Raw genomic sequence first — 19,298 nt, forward strand, 5'->3', positions numbered from 1 at the left:
GAAACCTCTTTGGGATTGTACACATTCATCCCTCCCTCCCAGATGCTGCCAATCACAGCTCTGCAGCTCATCTAGCAGTCTTAGACGCTGAAACGTTGTGATTGGCAGCGTCTGGATGCGCGAAAGCGTATGCCTCCAAAAAAAGACTGAAGAAAGACCCTGTTGGACTGCAAATAGAGACTTCACATAATGTGCTCGAAACGCAACAAATGTCAATATCTCCGCAATGGAGTGACGCACCGCAAAACGGAAAAAAACGGCAGAATCAGGGGCGCACAGACGATTCTAAAAAGTATTTCATACAATTTTTTTGAACAAGTGACAAAAAAGATGTCATATGCCATAAATATCTACCTTCAATGTCACTGTTCTCCTGAATCTAGAACAGATTTGTGTGCCCCTTCATTCATGTCATGAGATATGGTCCCCTCTTCCCTGTATGTAAATCTAGTGTTTTCAGACAAGTGGCTGTTGCCCTCAACTCTTATCTGTGAGTATTTAGGAGGACCACACCCAGTTGGCTAAAAAGATTAAATTTAAATTCATGGATGAGCAGCCATATCTCCGGAACACAAAATAAGCATTGCCAGATTCAGGAGAACAACCGCATCTACATTGGTACATAATAGGGAATATCTGTTCTTTATGTTGTTCTTCTTCTTCTCAAGTACAAGGGCAAAGTGAATCTTCATGTGTTTGAGGACTGGTGTGGTGGATCTGTGCTGCAGCTCAAGGCAAACCTACATTTCCCCTTGTATCCTCATGTAAGTATCCTCTCCCTCTTTTCCCTTTCTCACTTCTTTTCTTATCCTCCCTTCCCTTATCACTTGGTGTTTTTCTCTCCTATAGACTCGCACCACCGTCACTAAACTAGCTGTATCACCCAAGTGGAAGAATTATGGATTGAGGATATTCGGGTACATTCACCCTTACAAGGATGGTGGGTGTGAAATATGGAATTTTTCCATTAACCTCCTCTCTTGAATCACCTCTTCTTACACATCGAATTATGTAAAATCCCTTAACTTGTCTATACTGTGTAAACAGCCCCTTCCAAAGGAGCTGTGCCACAGACACCACTGAAGTGTTCTCCTTTTAGAGTTTCTTTAAAAGGTTACTCTCATCTTCATGGATGTCATGCCTGTTCATAGGGATGTTCACCGTGCGGTGCAATACAAGGGTAGCAATGGGAATAGTATAGAAGGAAGGTCATGGTGATAGGAAGAGGGGACACCTCCTGCAATGCACCTGAGTCTATACTCTACGCTCTCTAACATCCTTATATGGGTCCCCCCTTCCCCCTGCCACCATCACGTGCCTAAGCCCTTGCTCGCCCTGAACCAACCCTGGCTAGTGAGAAGACCAGTGAGAACACTAGTCTCACCACTGCAATAATATAACACAAGGTAAGGGAGACAAAGTGCAGTTAAACACCACAACTGCTATAGTCACGACTCCTCAGCTTTTTCTAGAGACAGGCTCCTTCCAAAGTGGACAGCATAGAATGAGAATCTATAACCGGCGTCAGATGGTAAGACACGTGACTATTTATAGTGAAGGGGAGTGGTCGTAAGACAACATGCTACTAGCCTAGCAGCAGTGGTCTGTCTCCAAATCAGCTACCTGTAAACAAGAGAAAAAAATAATGTTGATATCTGAAGAATGGCTGAAAATTTAAATAAGTAGTAAATTGCAAACGTGCTTGTATTTCCAAGCATTATCTGACCATACACATTTATGAGGAATAGAATAATACTTTACCTGCAACTAAAGTGTTTCCCCGAAAATAAGCCCTAGCAGGAATTTTCGGCCTTTTCGGAGAAAGGCTTAAATATAAGCCCTACCCCAAAATAAGCCCTAGTTGTGGTTCAATAATGAAGTGTCCACGCAGCTAAAAATGTTAAAGAATACTGCAGGACACTTCATTATAGAAAACAGATACTCCCAAAAGAGAGAAGAAAGAAGACCCTGCAATCCTACTCACCAGACCTCGAACGGGAGGACTTGTGGTGGAACGTTCCACTGCAGGTCCTCGAGGTGTTCCACTGCAGGTCCTCGAGGGGTTCCACTGCAGGTCCTCGAGGGGTTCCACTGCAGGTCCTCGAGGCGTTCCACTGCAGGTGCTCGCGGCGTTCCAGTGCAGGTGCTCGCGGCGTTCCAGTGCAGGTGCTCGCGGCGTTCCAGTGCAGGTGCTCGCGGCGTTCCACTGCAGGTGCTCGCGGCGTTCCACTGCAGGTGCTCGCGGCGTTCCACTGCAGGTGCTCGCGGCGTTCCACTGCAGGTGCTCGAGGCGTTCCACTGCAGGTGCTCGAGGCGTTCCACTGCAGGTGCTCGTGGCGTTCCACTGCAGGTGCTCGAGGCGTTCCACTGCAGGTGCTCGAGGCGTTCCACTGCAGGTGCTCGAGGCGTTCCACTGCAGGTGCTCGCGGCGTTCCACTGCAGGTGCTCGCGGCGTTCCACTGCAGGTGCTCGCGGCGTTCCACTGCAGGTGCTCGAGGCGTTCCACTGCAGGTGCTCGAGGCGTTCCAGTGCAGGTGCTCGCGGCGTTCCAGTGCAGGTGCTCGCGGCGTTCCAGTGCAGGTGCTCGCGGCGTTCCAGTGCAGGTGCTCGCGGCGTTCCAGTGCAGGTGCTCGCGGCGTTCCAGTGCAGGTGCTCGCGGCGTTCCAGTGCAGGTGCTCGCGGCGTTCCAGTGCAGGCGCTCGCGGCGTTCCACTGCAGGCCCTCGAGGCGTTCCACTGCAGGTCCTCGAGGCGTTCCACTGCAGGTCCTCGAGGCGTTCCACTGCAGGTGCTCGCGGCGTTCCACTGCAGGTCTTTGAGGCGTTCCACTGCAGGTGCTCGCGGCGTTCCACTGCAGGTGCTCGCGGCGTTCTACTGCAGGTGCTCGCGGCGTTCCACTGCAGGTGCTCGCGGCGTTCCACTGCAGGTGCTCGCGGCGTTCCACTGCAGGTGCTCGCGGCGTTCCACTGCAGGTGCTCACGGCGTTCCAGTGCAGGTGCTCGCGGCGTTCCAGTGCAGGTGCTCGCGGCGTTCCAGTGCAGGTGCTCGCGGCGTTCCAGTGCAGGTGCTCGCGGCGTTCCACTGCAGGTGCTCGAGGCGTTCCACTGCAGGTGTTCGAGGCGTTCCACTGCAGGTGCTCGAGGCGTTCCACTGCAGGTGCTCGAGGCGTTCCAGTGGAGGTGCTCGCGGCGTTCCACTGCAGGTGCTCGAGGCGTTCCACTGCAGGTGCTCGAGGCGTTCCACTGCAGGTGCTCGAGGCGTTCCACTGCAGGTCTTTGAGGCGTTCCACTGCAGGTGCTCGCGGCGTTCCAGTGCAGGTGCTCGAGGCGTTCCACTGCAGGTGCTCGCGGCGTTCCACTGCAGGTGCTCGCGGCGTTCCACTGCAGGTGCTCGAGGCGTTCCACTGCAGGTGCTCGAGGCGTTCCACTGCAGGTCTTTGAGGCGTTCCACTGCAGGTGCTCGCGGCGTTCCACTGCAGGTGCTCGAGGCGTTCCACTGCAGGTGCTCGCGGCGTTCCACTGCAGGCCCTCGAGGCGTTCCACTGCAGGTCCTCGAGGCATTCCACTGCAGGTCCTCGAGGCGTTCCACTGCAGGTGCAGGTCTTTGAGGCGTTCCACTGCAGGTGCTCGCGGCGTTCTACTGCAGGTGCTCGCGGCGTTCCACTGCAGGTGCTCGCGGCGTTCCACTGCAGGTGCTCGCGGCGTTCCACTGCAGGTGCTCGCGGCGTTCCAGTGCAGGTGCTCGCGGCGTTCCAGTGCAGGTGCTGGCGACGTTCCAGTGCAGGTGCTCGCGGCGTTCCAGTGCAGGTGCTCGCGGCGTTCCAGTGCAGGTGCTCGCGGCGTTCCAGTGCAGGTCTTTGAGGCGTTCCAGTGCAGGTCTTTGAGGCGTTCCAGTGCAGGTGCTGGCGACGTTCCAGTGCAGGTGCTCGCGGCGTTCCAGTGCAGGTGCTCGCGGCGTTCCAGTGCAGGTGCTCGCGGCGTTCCACTGCAGGTGTTCGAGGCGTTCCACTGCAGGTGTTCGAGGCGTTCCACTGCAGGTGCTCGAGGCGTTCCACTGCAGGTGCTCGAGGCGTTCCACTGCAGGTGCTCGAGGCGTTCCACTGCAGGTGCTCGAGGCGTTCCAGTGGAGGTGCTCGCGGCGTTCCACTGCAGGTGCTCGAGGCGTTCCACTGCAGGTGCTCGCGGCGTTCCACTGCAGGTGCTCGAGGCGTTCCACTGCAGGTCTTTGAGGCGTTCCACTGCAGGTGCTCGCGGCGTTCCACTGCAGGTCTTTGAGGCGTTCCACTGCAGGTGCTCGAGGCGTTCCACTGCATGTCTTTGAGGCGTTCCACTGCAGGTGCTCGCGGCGTTCCACTGCAGGTGCTCGCGGCGTTCCACTGCAGGTGCTCGCGGCGTTCCACTGCAGGTGCTCGCGGCGTTCCACTGCAGGTGCTCGCGGCGTTTAACTGCAGGTCCTCGAGGCGTTCCACTGCAGGTCTTTGAGGTGTTCCACTGCAGGTGCTCGAGGCGTTCCACTGAATGTCCTCATGTTCCACTGCAGGTGCTCGAGGCGTTCCACTGCAGGTCCTCGAGGCGTTCCACTGCAGGTCCTCGAGGCGTTCCACTGCAGGTCCTCGAGGCGTTCCACTGCAGGTCCTCGAGGCGTTCCACTGCAGGTCCTCGAGGCGTTCCACTGCAGGTGCTCGAGGCGTTCCACTGAATGTCCTCATGTTCCACTGCACTGCAACCCAGGTCCCCCTGCCGGTCGGAAGCAATACGGTACTTCCGTTTGTATGTTGTGTGTGTGTGTGCACGCTTTTGAGCTGATGTGTGTGCGAGTGCCTGCCAGAAGCAGGGGAGAATCGTTGTGGAGCATACCTGCTGGGAGTGCCCACTGAGGATCGCAGGAGGAACTGGGGGCGATGTAAATGTCCAGGGTCTGGTAAGTATGAGTTTCCTGGGGGGGTCTGTCTTTTTGGGAGTTAAACTTGCCTCTAAACTGTCTTTCCCTGGAAATGAGCCCTACCCTGAAAATAAGCCCTATTACATTTTTCGGGGCAAGAAATAACATAAGACAGCGTCTTATTTTCGGGAAGCACAGTAGATATATCTCTAGTTTATGGCCATTTTAGATAGCTCAACACCACATCTTCCCTTACTGATGGGCAGAGTTTTACTTGTGGGACTTGTGTAGATCAATATTGTAATCTCCGTTAATATCCACAGCCTAAGAAGTGTAGAGCTGTGAATGTATGTATTTTTCATTAGGTTTACCAGGACTATAGCACCCGGGGTGTCATTGTTTGCGTACGTGTTGCTCCTCCAGGAGCCATTGGCCGTGTCGGCTGTACATGGAGGAGATAAGTAAAGCCGTCTCTAATGACCCCTCTATGGACCATCTAATTGATTTTGCAGAAAGCACATATACACCTCGCCTTCTCTGCAGCAGTCGGGGACCAAATCTGAACAGAGGATTTTCTTAGTTGGATGTTCTCCTGGCTTCTAACCCTATTTGTATAATCCCGGAGGTGGCCTGTCGTATTCCATTTTCTGCACATCAGTAGTTCTGCTCTCAGCTGCTTCTTTTTCCTCTGCAGGGGACTTTCAATTTGCTGTGGCCTCAGAAGATAACTCTGAGTTTTGGCTGGGCACAGAAGAAAGCCCATCCAGTGCCCAATTGATCGCTTATGTAGGAAAGGTAAGGGAAAGGATTTTACATTATTAAGAAACACACGCGGGGAGTTGTAGCTCCCGGTAACGAGTGCTTCATTCTGACTTATCTAAAATAATGTGGCTGGATAGAATCACTACTTCTTTATTCTTTATTTTCCACTTTATCGTTGCTGCATTGCTTATAGTTAAGCTGTGTAAAAAATAATAATTACTACATCACTAAAGAAAAATATTTATCAACGTGTTTACCCCACACATCGCCCAAGTATTGACAAACATCACCTACTGTCCAGTGCCTCAGGGGCGGTGCATAACATGAGCGGGGGTTGTCTCTCCTTCTGGCACCGCCCCTGCAGAGCCTACCACAACACAATATATGCTTTGCACCTAGAGTCTTCCCTTTTTTTTTTTTCATGCCAGGGCTCTTTTCTGTGTTTGCACTTTTGTTTTTTCTCCTTCTAAGATCCATAACTATTTTTTTTTTTTTTTTTTCCATTGAAAAGCCTTAATAAAGGGTTTTCCTATATTTTTTATTTTTGTTTTGCCAGAGGAGTTGGATTTTTAATTATTTATTTAATTTAATTTAATTTTATTTTTTTTTGATGGAGAAGTTGGAGTTTTGAATGAGACCATTTGTTGTCTTTACCATACATTGTACTAATAAACAAGAAAAAAAAAGCCAAATGTGGTGAAATGCTGAAAAGAAAATTCTTCCATTAGTTTTAGGTTTCCTTTTTTACAGCTTTCATAACGATAACAATACTCCCAGGTCAGTGCGATTATGACTGTACCAAAGTTGTGGAGTTTTTATTATTTTAATAGCTGAAAAACTTTGTTTAAAAAAGTGGGGGGGTTTTCACACACACACACACACACACACACACACACATACATACATACATACATACATACATACATACATACATACATACATACATACATACATACATACATACATACATACATACATACATACATACATATATATATATATATATATATATATATATATATATATATATATATATATATATATATATATATATATTTTTTTTTTTTTTAGACCTTTATATTTTTTTATTTTTTTTTTTATTTTTAATTTCTCTAGAGGACATGAGCAATCATTCAGATCAGGGTGGTGTTTTTGTTTTGAAAAAAAGTAAAATAAAATGGAGGTTCTCACGTTTTTGCTATGGTGATGGTCACATCAGCTGTAACAGCATTTGATTTAGTTGCTGCCTCGGTGTCGAAGTTCTGATTGGGCCATATGGTCATGTACAATGTAAACCTGTGGAACTACAAGTACCAAAAGGACGCTCCAGCGCTCCTCATAAAAGCCATATTTGCTATCTAAAAGATCGCTTTTTAGGGAGGTGTACCAAGAGAAGTACCGTATTTTTCGGATTATAAGACGCACATTTCCTCCCAAAAATTTGGGAGGAAAGTAATGGGTGCGTCTTGTAATTCACATGTAGCTTACTGGGTGCAGAGGGGTAGCAGAAGGCAGGGGCAATGCTGCAGCCGCTGTGGAGGGTCTGCGGCAGTTGTGCATAGGCTGTAGCTGCTGTTCACGGGCTGCAGCGGCTTGGCAGGGTCTGCGCGGCTGTGCAGGGGCGGTGGCTGGGGCTGCGGGCGGCGAGAACTTCAAACAATGGCGCCCGGAGTTAGTGCGTGTTCAGAATGAGGTTTTGGCTCAAGATCCCATCTGCGCATGCGCTGTCTCCGGCCCATTGATCTCCCAGCAGCAGAGTTAAGGAAATTGGTGCCGGAGGTGGCACGTGCGCAGATGAGATCTCGGCTTGTCATTGAGCCGAGAGCTCAATCTGTGCTCCATTTCTTTGAGGCCCGCACCGCCGACAGAGCATCTGAGACAACTGCCACACCGCCCTGCTCCACACAGCCAGCACAGCCCCCACCGCAGACAGCACAGCCAACCCCAGCACAGCTGCCCCCACCGCAGCCAGCATCACCCTTCTCCAGCACAGCTGCTTCCACCGCAGCCAGCATCACCCTTCTCCAGCACAGCTGCCCCCACCGCAGCCAGCATCACCCTTCTCCAGCACAGCTGCCCCCACCGCAGCCAGCATCACCCTTCTCCAGCACAGCTGCCCCCACCGCAGCCAGCATCACCCTTCTCCAGCACAACTGCCCCCGCCGCAGCCAGCATCACCCTTCTCCAGCACAGCTGCCCCCACCGTAGCCAGCATCACCCTTCTCCAGCACAGCTGCCCCCACCGCAGCCAGCATCACCCTTCTCCAGCACAACTGCCCCCACCGCAGCCAGCATCACCCTTCTCCAGCACAGCTGCCCCCACCGCAGCCAGCATCACCCTTCTCCAGCACAGCTGCCCCCACCGCAGCCAGCATCACCCTTCTCCAGCACAGCTGCCCCCACCGCAGCCAGCATCACCCTTCTCCAGCACAGCTGCCGCCACCGCAGCCAGCATCACCCTTCTCCAGCACAGCTGCCCCCACCGCAGCCAGCATCACCCTTCTCCAGCACAGCTGCCCCCACTGCAGCCAGCATCACCCTTCTCCAGCACAGCTGCCCCACCGCAGACAGCACAGCAGCCAGCATCACCCTTCTCCAGCACAGCTGCCCCCACCGCAGCCAGCATCACCCTTCTCCAGCACAGCTGCCCCCACCGCAGCCAGCATCACCCTTCTCCAGCACAGCTGCCCCCACCACAGCCAGCATGACCCTTCTCCAGCACAGCTGCCCCCACCGCAGCCAGCATCACCCTTCTCCAGCACCACGCTGCCTCCTGAGACCCCGCTCCACCACCGTTGCTGCCCCCCTCCAGTAAGACACCATCGGAGTATAAGATGGAGCCCCTTCTTTTTTAAACTTTTTTTATTTCTGATGCGTCTTATAATTCGGGGCATCTTATAAAACGAAAATTACGGTATATGTGATATGATATACTTGTAGGGTCAGGCGAAGGAGAGGGACATCTCCCAAAACAGCTTTTATTAGTAGTGTTGGGATGTTCTTCTGGTACCTGTAGTTCCACAAGTTGTATTTTCTTACATGATGAAAGGGTTAATGGGATTGTCATTGAGCTAAAAAATGGTGTTGTTTGGTAAAATTGCCAGAACCCACTATATATTTGTTGAGTGCTGGCCCTTTCAGTCTCGGGGACCCCCTGGATGGATTTTTCATTAGAGCTGGATAATTCCTGGCGCTTGTCTAACACCAGAGTAATGCGTCCTTGTAATAAATTGTGCGTGCAGCTGTAATTGGTCCAGGACATGGCGGGGATTTATCCCGAGAGTTGATCTGATTGAATTTTCGCGAGTAAGCCATGAATTTCTTATGGTCTGGGATTTCTCGCACTGTCTCGCTGTGCTTTTTAATATTGGCTTTGGTTTGGAGAAGTGTTAATTAAGAAGTACATTTTCTAAAACTGCGACTTCACAGCTGGTGCTGCTTACTTGAGTACTCGCTCAGGCGAGCAATCCCTCCTCATCCGGCACGTGATCAGTTCACTTCATGAGTATGAGGTGTATGGGGTGTAATTACAAATCCTGGGGCAACTTTACTAGTCCCAGCTAATCTAGACAGCAGCAGAAACTTGGTCCGGCCTTGACAAGTTGTCCCCTTTTCATCTAACTTTACACCTTACTGGTTGGCTTGATGCCAATATTTTATACCGAAATTTCCTCACGCACCATATTAACACGACTCTTTATTGCCTTATCCTAGGTTGGCTCTGAATGGACGGCTCCGGGGGAATTTACAAAGTTTAGCTCTCAAGTTTCTAAACCTTTCAGGTATGGTACAATCTTGCGTGCATTCACATTGTTGTGGGCATACGGTGGAGCCGTATAACGATGGATGTAAATGGTGATGCCGTTGTATTTGCCTTTGCGTCCTTGCATCTATTGCATGTAATAATATTTTACCTTCTACTAGTGATGAGTGGGCACTACCATGCTCAGGTGCTCTGTACTCGTAACTAGTGATGAGCGGGCACTACCATGCTCGGGTGCTCAGTACTCGTAACTAGTGATGAGCGGGCACTACCATGCTCGGGTGCTCGGTACTCGTAACTAGTGATGAGTGGGCACTACCATGCTCGGGTGCTCTGTACTCGTAAATAGTGATGAGTGAGCACTACCATGCTCGGGTGCTCGGTACTCGTAACTAGTGATGAGCGGGCACTACCATGCTCGGGTGCTCTGTACTTGTAACTAGTGATGAGTGGGCACTACCATGCTCAGGTGCTCTGTACTCGTAACTAGTGATGAGCAAGCACTACCATGCTCGGGTGCTCTGTACTCGTAACTAGTGATGAGCGAGCACTACCATGCTCGGGTGCTCAGTACTCGTAACTAGTGATGAGTGAGCACTACCATGCTCGGGTGCTCAGTACTCTTAACGATCAGTTGGATGCTGGAATGGGCGTGACTGAAGTACCCAAGCATAATGGCAGTCAATGGGGCACTCAAGTATTTTTCCGGGTCCCTCCTGTCTATGGGTTTTACCTGTCTATGTACAAGTGAGTGCCATATTGTTTTGATACACATGTAGGAACTGCTTAGTCTTGGGGTACTTTGCACACTTCGACATCGCAGCTGCGATGTCGGTGGGGTCAAATCGAAAGTGACGCACATCCGGCGTTGTTGTCAACGGAATATGTGAATCGTTTTTACTACGATTAATGAGCGCAAAAGTGTCGAAATTGTATGATCGGTGTAGTGTCGGTCATTTCCATAATGTCGCTGCAGCGATAGGTACGATGTTGTTCCTCGTTCCTGCGGCAGCACACATCGCTGTGTATGAAGCCGCAGGAGCGAGGAACATCTCCAACCTGCGTCCCGGTGCAATGATGAAGGAAAGAGGTGGGCGGAATGTTTACGTCCCGCTCATCTCAGCCCCTCTGCTTCTATTGGCCGCCTGCCGTGTGACGTCGTTGTGACACCGCACGACCCACCCCCTTAGGAAGGAGGCGGGTCGCTGGCCAGAGCGACGTCTGCCGTAGCGATAATGTTCGCTACGGCAGCTGTCACAAGATATCGTACCTGCGACGGGGGCGGGGACTATCGCGCTCGGCATTGCTACCATCAGCTTGCGATGTTGTAGTGTGCAAAGTACCCCTTAACCTTAAAGTCAATTTGTGATCAGAAAATGATCTATTGTTTAAATCAGGCTTCTGTGCTATATTTTTTTTTTCTTTGTCGCTCCATTGGGAGACCCAGACAATTGGGTGTATAGCTTCTGCCTCCGGAGGCCACACAAAGTATTACACTTTAAAAAGTGTAACCCCTCCCCTCTGCCTATACACCCTCCCGTGGATCACGGGCTCCTCAGTTTTATGCTTTGTGTGGAAGGAGGCACACATCCACTCATGCATTCTCAACTTAGTTATGTCGGTTGGAAGAAAAGAGGGCCCCCGTGGAGCCCCCGGCATGTTTCCCTTCTCACCCCACTACGTCGGCGGTGTTGTTAAGGTTGAAGTACCCATTGCGGGTACAGAGGCTGGAGCCACATGCCGTCTCCTTCACCATCCCTTAAGCGGCTCTGGGAGAAGTGGGATCCTAAGCGGTCATCCATTTACTGGGACCGTGCTCCATCCGCAGCCCCTGGGGGAACCTGCCGGACTGGAGCCTCTTCAACCTCAGGGACCGGGCCCTGCAACTCAAAGGTACTCTGTGTCCCCATAGGGGACTGTGCAGGGAGCGCACCTTCTTCCCGGAAGCCGCGGCGGCTGCTGAATTCAGGAGGCCGGGGGACTTCCGCGCCGACCGTGCCTGCTTGTCGGGCGCGGTCTCAAATTTAGTCCCCGGCTTCATCGCGGCCTAGTCGCAAAAATCCCGCCCCCGGGCCTGCCTGTCAGGGGTAAGGGTGGGATTACCGACCTGACGTCGGATGTGAGGGCTGGAGCATCCTGCATGTTTCCTCCCCCCTCACTGATCACTGTGGGGACCCCAGATTCCCGCACTTTTGCTGGCGCTGCCCACGGCTCCACTCTCCTGAGAGCTCCGGCAGCCATTTTTTGGCATTCTGCCGGTGGAGGATTCTCAGTGAACAGCTCTGCAGCTCCGGGGGATCCAAGGCAGGGAATCTGGAGGACACACTCCGCTCGTTAGCGGTCGGTAAGCCACACCGGTCACCCGGTGCTGGTCCCCCTAGGGTGCCGGATTAGATACGTATATATTTATATCTATCTGTTCGGTGGGCTGTATACCCCTTTCCCATATACCCTCAGTGATCACTCTCCTAGGAGACAACAGCATGTCGTCCACAAGGAGCAAAGCTGCTAAGGCACAGGGTTTTTTTGCGGCCTGTACCTCTTGTGGGGCTATGTTACCTGCGGGTTCCACCTACCCTCACTGTGAGCAATGCTCGACCCCTGTTTCGCTTGCTCAGCCGGAGCCTCGGACACTGGTGGGCCCCTCGGCTCATGTAGACCCCCCTGCTCCCCCTGACCAGGCTGCAGGGACAGAGTTCGCCTCTTTTGCTGAGAAACTCTCTGAGTCACTTTCTCAATCCATTGCACAGTCTATGGACAAATGGTCTTCTAAGCTGCTAGAGGCTTTTCAGTCCAGACCGGACCCTTCACAGGCCCCGGCCCCTGTTGGCTCGTCGCCTCCAGGCCCCTCTCGGTCCGCGCCACAGCGCGCTCATAGGTTGGCCCCTCGGTCTCAGGCGGAGGACTCCTGCCCGGACCGCAGCCCCCGACCGGCTAAGCGGTCTCGCTGGGACTCTTCCCCAACTTCCTCTCGCTGCTCACCCAGCTTGAGGACTCTCTGGAGGACGAGGCGGATGTCGCAGCTCAGGGCTCTGACCCTGACGTCGCCCTTAACCTTGATACACCTGAGGGGGACGTAATACGTTTTTTGATCACTCTAACTTCAGGGACGCTGTCCAGAAGCCCAGAGCGGTCCCGGACAAGCGCTTTACTAAGCGCCTCACTGACACACGTTACCCCTTCCCATCTGAAGTCGTTAAGGGTTGGGCTCACTGTCCCAAGGTGGATCCTCCAGTCTCAAGATTGGCAGCTAGATCCGTGGTGTCGGTTGCAGATGGCTCATCGCTAAAAGATGCCACTGACAGACAGATTGAGCTCCTGGTGAAGTCCATCTATGAGGCCACGGGCGCGTCTTTTGCCCCGGCCTTTGCAGCCGTGTGGGCACTCCAAGCTATCTCGGCTTGTCTGACTGAGATTAATGCTGTCACACGTAATTCTGCTCCGCAAGTTGCGTCTTTGACCTCTCAGGCGTCAGCCTTTCATCCTACGCCATGAACGCCGTCCTGGACTCTGCTAGCCATACAGCTGTAGCATCCGCTAACTCTGTGGCAGTGCGCAGGGCCATGTGGCTGCGCGAATGGAAGGCAGATTCGGCTTCCAAGAGGTTCTTAACCGGTTTGCCATTTTCTGGCGACCGTTTGTTTGGCGAACGATTGGATGAGATTATTAAGGAATCCAAAGGAAAGGATTCCTCCTTACCCCAGGCCAAACCTAAGAGACCTCAACAGAGAAAGGTTCAATCGAGATTTCGGTCCTTTCGTCCCTCCGCCAAGTCCCAATCCTCTTCGTCCAACAGGCCGGAGAAAGGCCAGAGGAACTCCTATGCGTGGCGATCCAAGTCTCGCCCACAAAAGGCCGCAGGAGGCACTGCCTCAAAGACGGCTTCCTCATGACTCTCGGCCTCCCCTGACCGCATCCTCGGTCGGTGGCAGGCTCTCCCGCTTTGGAGACGCCTGGTGGCCACATGTTCAAGACCGATGGGTGAGAGACATTCTGTCTCATGGTTACAGGATAGAGTTCAGCTCTCGTCCTGCGGCTCGCTTCTTCAGAACCTCTTCACCCCCCGCTCAGGCCGACGCACCTTTTTCAGGCAGTAGCCGCTCTAAAGATGGAAGGAGTTGTTATCCCCGTTCCCCTTCAGGAACGTGGTCGCGGATTTTACTCCAACTTGTTCGTGGTGCCAAAAAAGGACGGGTCATTCCGTCCCGTTCTGGACCTCAAGCTGCTCAACAGACATGTGAGAACCAGACGGTTCCGGGTGGAATCTCTCCGCTCGGTCATCGCCTCAATGTCACAAGGAGACTTCCTAGCATCGATCGACATCAAGGATGCTTATCTCCATGTACCGATCGCACCCGAGCATCAACGTTTCCTGCGTTTCGCCATCGGGGACGAACACCTCCAGTTCGTGGCATTGCCTTTCGGCTTGGCGACAGCACCACGGGTTTTCACCAAAGTCATGGCATCCGTTGTGGCAGTCTTGCATTCTCAGGGCCACTCGGTGATTCCCTACTTGGACGATCTAGTCAGGGCCCCGTCTCGGGTGGCGTGTCAACAAAGTCTATCTGTCGCTCTGGCGACTCTCCAGCGGTTCGGGTGGATCATCAACTTCCCGAAATCCAAGTTGACACCGACCCAATCACTGACGTACCTTGGGATGGAGTTTCATACCCAGCAAGCGTTAGTCAAGCTTCCGAGAGACAAACAGCTTTCTCTGCAGGCAGGGGTGCAATCCCTTCTTCGCAGTCAGTCACACCCCTTAAGGCGCCTCATGCACTTCCTGGGGAAGATGGTGGCAGCTATAGAGGCAGTCCCGTTCGCGCAATTCCATCTTCGGCCACTCCAATGGGACATTCTCCGCAAATGGGACAGGAGTTCGGCTTCCCTCGACAGGAACGTCTCTCTTTCCCTTGCAACCAAGACGTCACTTCAGTGGTGGCTCCTTCCCAACTCTCTGTCGCAGGGAAAATCCTTCCTGACCCCAACCTGGGCTGTAGTCACCACGGACGCGAGCCTGTCAGGGTGGGGAGCGGTTTTTCTCCACCACAGGGCTCAGGGAACCTGGACTCCGATAGAGTCATCCCTTCAGATCAATATTCTGGAAATAAGGGCAGTGTATCTAGCCCTATTGGCTTTTCATCGGTGGCTGGAGGGCAGGCAGATCCGTATCCAGTCGGACAACGCCACTGCCGTCGCATACATCAACCACCAAGGCGGCACTCGCAGTCGTCAAGCCTTCCAGGAAGTCCGACGGATTCTGCAGTGGGTTGAAGCCACAGCTTCCACCATCTCCGCAGTTCACATCCCGGGCGTAGAGAACTGGGAAGCAGATTTTCTCAGTCGTCAGGGCATGGACGCGGGGGAATGGTCTCTGCACCCAGACGTGTTTCGAGAGATCTGTCGCCGCTGGGGAATGCCGGACGTCGATCTCATGGCGTCACGGCACAACAACAAAGTCCCGGCATTCATGGCACGGTCTCAGGATCACAAAGCTCTGGCGGCGGAAGCGTTAGTTCAGGATTGGTCGCAGTTTCGACTGCCTTATGTGTTTCCTCCTCTGGCGATGCTGCCCAGAGTGTTACGCAAGATCAGGTCCGACTGCCGTCTCGCCATTCTCGTCGCTCCAGACTGGCCGAGGCGGTCGTGGTACCCGGATCTGTGGCATCTCACGGTGGGTCAACCGTGGGCGTTTCCAGACCGCCCAGACTTGCTGTCACAAGGCCCGTTTTTCCATCTGAATTCTGTGGCCCTCAACCTGACTGTGTGGCCATTGAGTCCTGGCTCCTAGCGTCTTCAGGGTTATCTCAGGATGTCATTGCCACCATGAGACAGGCCAGGAAGCCTACGTCCGCCAAGATCTATTATAGGTCTTGGCAAATCTTCCTATCCTGGTGCGCTAATAACGGTTTTACTCCATGGCCGTTTGCCTTACCCACTTTTCTTTCATTCCTTCAATCCGGAATGGACAAGGGTTTGTCACTTGGCTCTCTCAAGGGCCAAGTATCGTCGCTCTCAGTGTTTTTTCAAAAGCGCCTAGCCAGGCTTCCGCAGGTCCGCACGTTCCTGCAGGGAGTTTGCCACATAGTCCCACCTTACAAGCGTCCGCTGGAACCCTGGGATCTTAACAGGGTGCTAACGGCTCTTCAGAAACCACCTTTCGAGCCGCTGCGGGATGTCTCTCTATCACGTCTTTCGCAGAAGGTGGCCTTCCTAGTGGCAGTCACATCACTTCGGAGAGTGTCTGAGCTAGCAGCGCTGTCATGCAAAGCCCCCTTCCTGGTGTTTCACCAGGATAAGGTGGTTCTGCGTCCGGTCCCGGAATTTCTCCCTAAGGTGGTATCTCCTTTTCATCTCAATCAGGATATCTCCTTGCCTTCATTTTGCCCTAATCCAATTCACCAGTGTGAAAAGGATTTGCACTCTTTGGATCTTGTGAGAGCACTCCGGCTCTACGTGTCTCGCACGGCGCCCCTGCGTCATTCAGATGCGCTCTTTGTCCTTGTCGCTGGCCAGCGTAAGGGCTCGCAGGCTTCCAAGTCAACCTTGGCTCGGTGGATCAAGGAACCGATTCTTGAAGCCTACCGTTCTTCTGGGCTTCCGCTTCCTTCAGGGCTGAAAGCCCATTCTACCAGAGCAGTGGGTGCGTCCTGGGCATTGCGGCACCGGGCTACGGCTCAGCAGGTGTGTCAGGCAGCTACGTGGTCTAGTCTGCACACTTTCACGAAACACTACCAAGTGCATACCTATGCTCCGGCAGACGCCAGTCTAGGTAGGCGAGTCCTTCAGGCGGCGGTTGCCCACCTGTAAGAGGGGGCCGTTTTTTCGGCTCTTTTTATTGAGGTATTCTTTTACCCACCCAGGGACTGCTCTTGGACGTCCCAATTGTCTGGGTCTCCCAATGGAGCGACAAAGAAGAAGGGAATTTTGTTTACTTACCGTAAATTCCTTTTCTTCTAGCTCCTATTGGGAGACCCAGCACCCACCCCTGTGCCCTTCGGGCTGGTTGTTTTTTTGTGTACACATGTTGTTCATGTTGAATTGTTCTTTTGGTTCATGGTCTTCAGTTCTCCGAACATCCTTCGGATTGAATTTACCTTAGACCAATTTATAAGTTTCCTCCTTCCTGCTTTTGCACCAAAACTGAGGAGCCCGTGATCTACGGGAGGGTGTATAGGCAGAGGGGAGGGGTTTACACTTTTAAGTGTAATACTTTGTGTGGCCTCCGGAGGCAGAAGCTATACACCCAATTGTCTGGGTCTCCCAATAGGAGCTAGAAGAAAAGGAATTTACGGTAAGTAAACAAAATTCCCTTCTTTTCTGAAGGTTTTTCCATGTTATAATCTTGCAATTTTCACACTGGCCACTGGGTCTTTTTTTTTTTTTTTTTTTTTTTTTTTTTTAGATTCATATTTCCTTTTGTTTCAGGAAAGAACACATGTACATAGGGGGGTGTCTGACCATTGTGGCTATCTTTTGTATTGAAGTGTCTAATGAGTGTGTTCAGAGACTACTGTGAAGGCAGGAGGAGCAGGGAGCTGTGACATCGCCTATGGTGACTGATGGATCCTGTGTTTGCAGATGTCCTTGTAATACTGCCTCTGCTGATTAAAAAAAAAAACAAAACCAAAAAAAAAAAACTCCTGTAACTTCTTCCAGTCAGGACAGGAATTAAAGACAAAAAAAGCCTTAGGCTAGTTTCACACTTGTGTTGGACGGGATCCGTAGCATTGCGTTGTGTGACGCATGCAACGGATGCGTTGCATATAGTGGCACAACGGATGCTACAGATCGTACAAAATAACGCAATCCGTTATAGGTTTTTTTTTTTCCTTGACTTTACACATCTGGGCATGCGCAGTTGTGTAAAGACGGATGCGTTAACGGAATCTGTCAAAATGACGGATTCTAACGGAATCCGCCACCATAGGCGTCCATTATAAAAACAACGGACGCCGACGGAATCCTGCAGGTTGCGTTTTTTAACACTCCGCCAAGTGCAGAAAAACGCTACATGCAGCGTTCCATCCGCCCGACGGTCACTGACGGTCAGCGTCAAAATAACTGATGCGCCGCGGGGCGGATGCAATGCAAGACCATCTGTTGCTATCCGTAGCTAATAGAAGTCTGTGAGGAATATAACGGTATCCTGCAACGGTTACCATAATTCCTCAAGGCTGCGGATAGCAACGGATCCCGTCCAACGCAAGTGTGAAAGTAGCCTTAGTGGCTAGTGTGAAAATTGCAAAATTACAAATATATACATTATATCCCCTTTAAGGTATTGATGCTGTTAGTATGTGAAGGTAGGGGAGTTATGGGTTATTGTTTTAGTGGTGCTGAATACAGCAATTGGCTCCATTGTGCTGCCTTTCTTCAGCGCTCTATTGGGAGACCCAGACGATTGGGGTATAGCTACTGCCCTCCGGAGGCCACACAAAGCACTACACTAAAAAGTGCAAGGCCCCTCCCCCTCTGGCTATACCCCCCCGTGGTATCACGGGTTCTCCAGTTTTAGCTTTGTGTGCGAAGGAGGTCAGACATCCACGCATAGCTCCACAGATTTTAGTCAGCAGTAGCTGCTGACTATTTCGGATGGAAGAAAAGAGGACACATATAGTGTCCCCAGCATGCTCCCTTCTCACCCCTGGATGGTGTTGTAAGGTTGAGGTACCTATTGCTGGTACGGCGGCTGGAGCCCACATGCTGCTTTCCTTCCACATCCCCCTGAGGGGCTCTGAGGAAGTGGGATCCTGCCGGCCTCAAAGCTCTGACGCCGGGCTCCATCCACAGACCCATTTGAACCTGCTGGATGTGGAGCTGGAGTACCGTTCAGGGACATGGCCCTGCACCATTACAGGTACTCTGTGTCCCCGTACACACAGGCACAGCACACTCCAGACTTGCTGGGTGTGCTAGTGCGCCGGGGACAGTAAAGGGTTACAGTCACTGCAGCTTTGCTGAGTGACTTTGTGTTTTGGGAACTACCGCGCCGGACGCTCCGGGAGCGGCGGCGCGGCTGGGACTTGTAGTTCGCCGGGGACTGGGCGCCGACCGCGCTTTTACGGCGGCGGCGCTTATAACTCCAGTCCCCGGCTTCTGCGGCCTAGTGCCGCTTCGTTCCCGCCCCCTCCCTGTCACTCAGGGAAGGGGACAGGCGCTGAGCAATCAGCAGCGCCGAGGGCTGGAGCATTTTTACATGCTCCAGCCCTCTCACTGCACTCTGTCGGACGCCGGATTCCCGCTCTGCCTTGGGGGCACGCCCACGGCCCGCCCCTACTCACACGAGCTGGGGAAGAAGCCGGCAGCCATTACTGCAGAGCTCGGGGCACCAAGGCAGGACAGTGGCGATCATACACCCGCTTATAGGCGGGCGGTAAGAGGCACACATAGTGCTGACCACGATATAACTGCAGTGTATACATGTGTTGTTTTTAACTACATAGGTCGCTATATGCCCGCTTGGGGAGCGACACATCAGCAGCAGGAAAGCAGGTGTGCTAAGGCACAGGCTTTCTAGGCTGCTTGTTTTGCACGACTGAGGTGTTCATTTGTGTTTATGCTGATATGCTATACATTGCACTGTACAGTCGCTAGTCTTAGCTATATTCTTCTGGAATGGCTAGACTACAGCAGCAGAAAACCAAGGGTGCTGGGGCACAGGTTTTTTTCTATGCTGCTTGTATTGCATGGGCTGCAGTGTGCATTTGTACTTGTGCTTGTATGCTATACATTGCACTGTAGGGTCACTCTTCTGGGCTATATTCCCCTAGATGACTAGTATACAGCAGCAGAAGAGCAGGGGTGCCAGGGCACAGGCTTCTATGCTGCTTGTATTGCTTGTGCTGCAGTGGTCATTTGTACTTTATGCCTGTATGCTATACATTGCAATGTAC

At 52.4% G+C, this 19,298-nt stretch overlaps 1 protein-coding gene across 3 annotated transcripts in view; it reads left to right on the top strand.

Moving 5' to 3' along the window:
- Positions 1-19,298, top strand: part of B4GALNT4 (beta-1,4-N-acetyl-galactosaminyltransferase 4) — a 184,274-nt gene that overhangs the window by 47,061 nt on the left and 117,915 nt on the right. For all 3 annotated transcript variants that reach the window (XM_075326956.1, XM_075326958.1, XM_075326957.1), the window contains exons 5-8: positions 669-764; positions 850-940; positions 5,575-5,675; positions 9,357-9,424. In XM_075326956.1, coding sequence (XP_075183071.1) covers positions 669-764; positions 850-940; positions 5,575-5,675; positions 9,357-9,424 — 356 coding nt within the window. The remainder of the gene's footprint in view (positions 1-668; positions 765-849; positions 941-5,574; positions 5,676-9,356; positions 9,425-19,298) is intronic.

Source organism: Anomaloglossus baeobatrachus, chromosome 10 (genome assembly GCF_048569485.1).
Source record: "Anomaloglossus baeobatrachus isolate aAnoBae1 chromosome 10, aAnoBae1.hap1, whole genome shotgun sequence".
Classification (NCBI taxonomy): Eukaryota; Metazoa; Chordata; class Amphibia; order Anura; family Aromobatidae; genus Anomaloglossus; species Anomaloglossus baeobatrachus.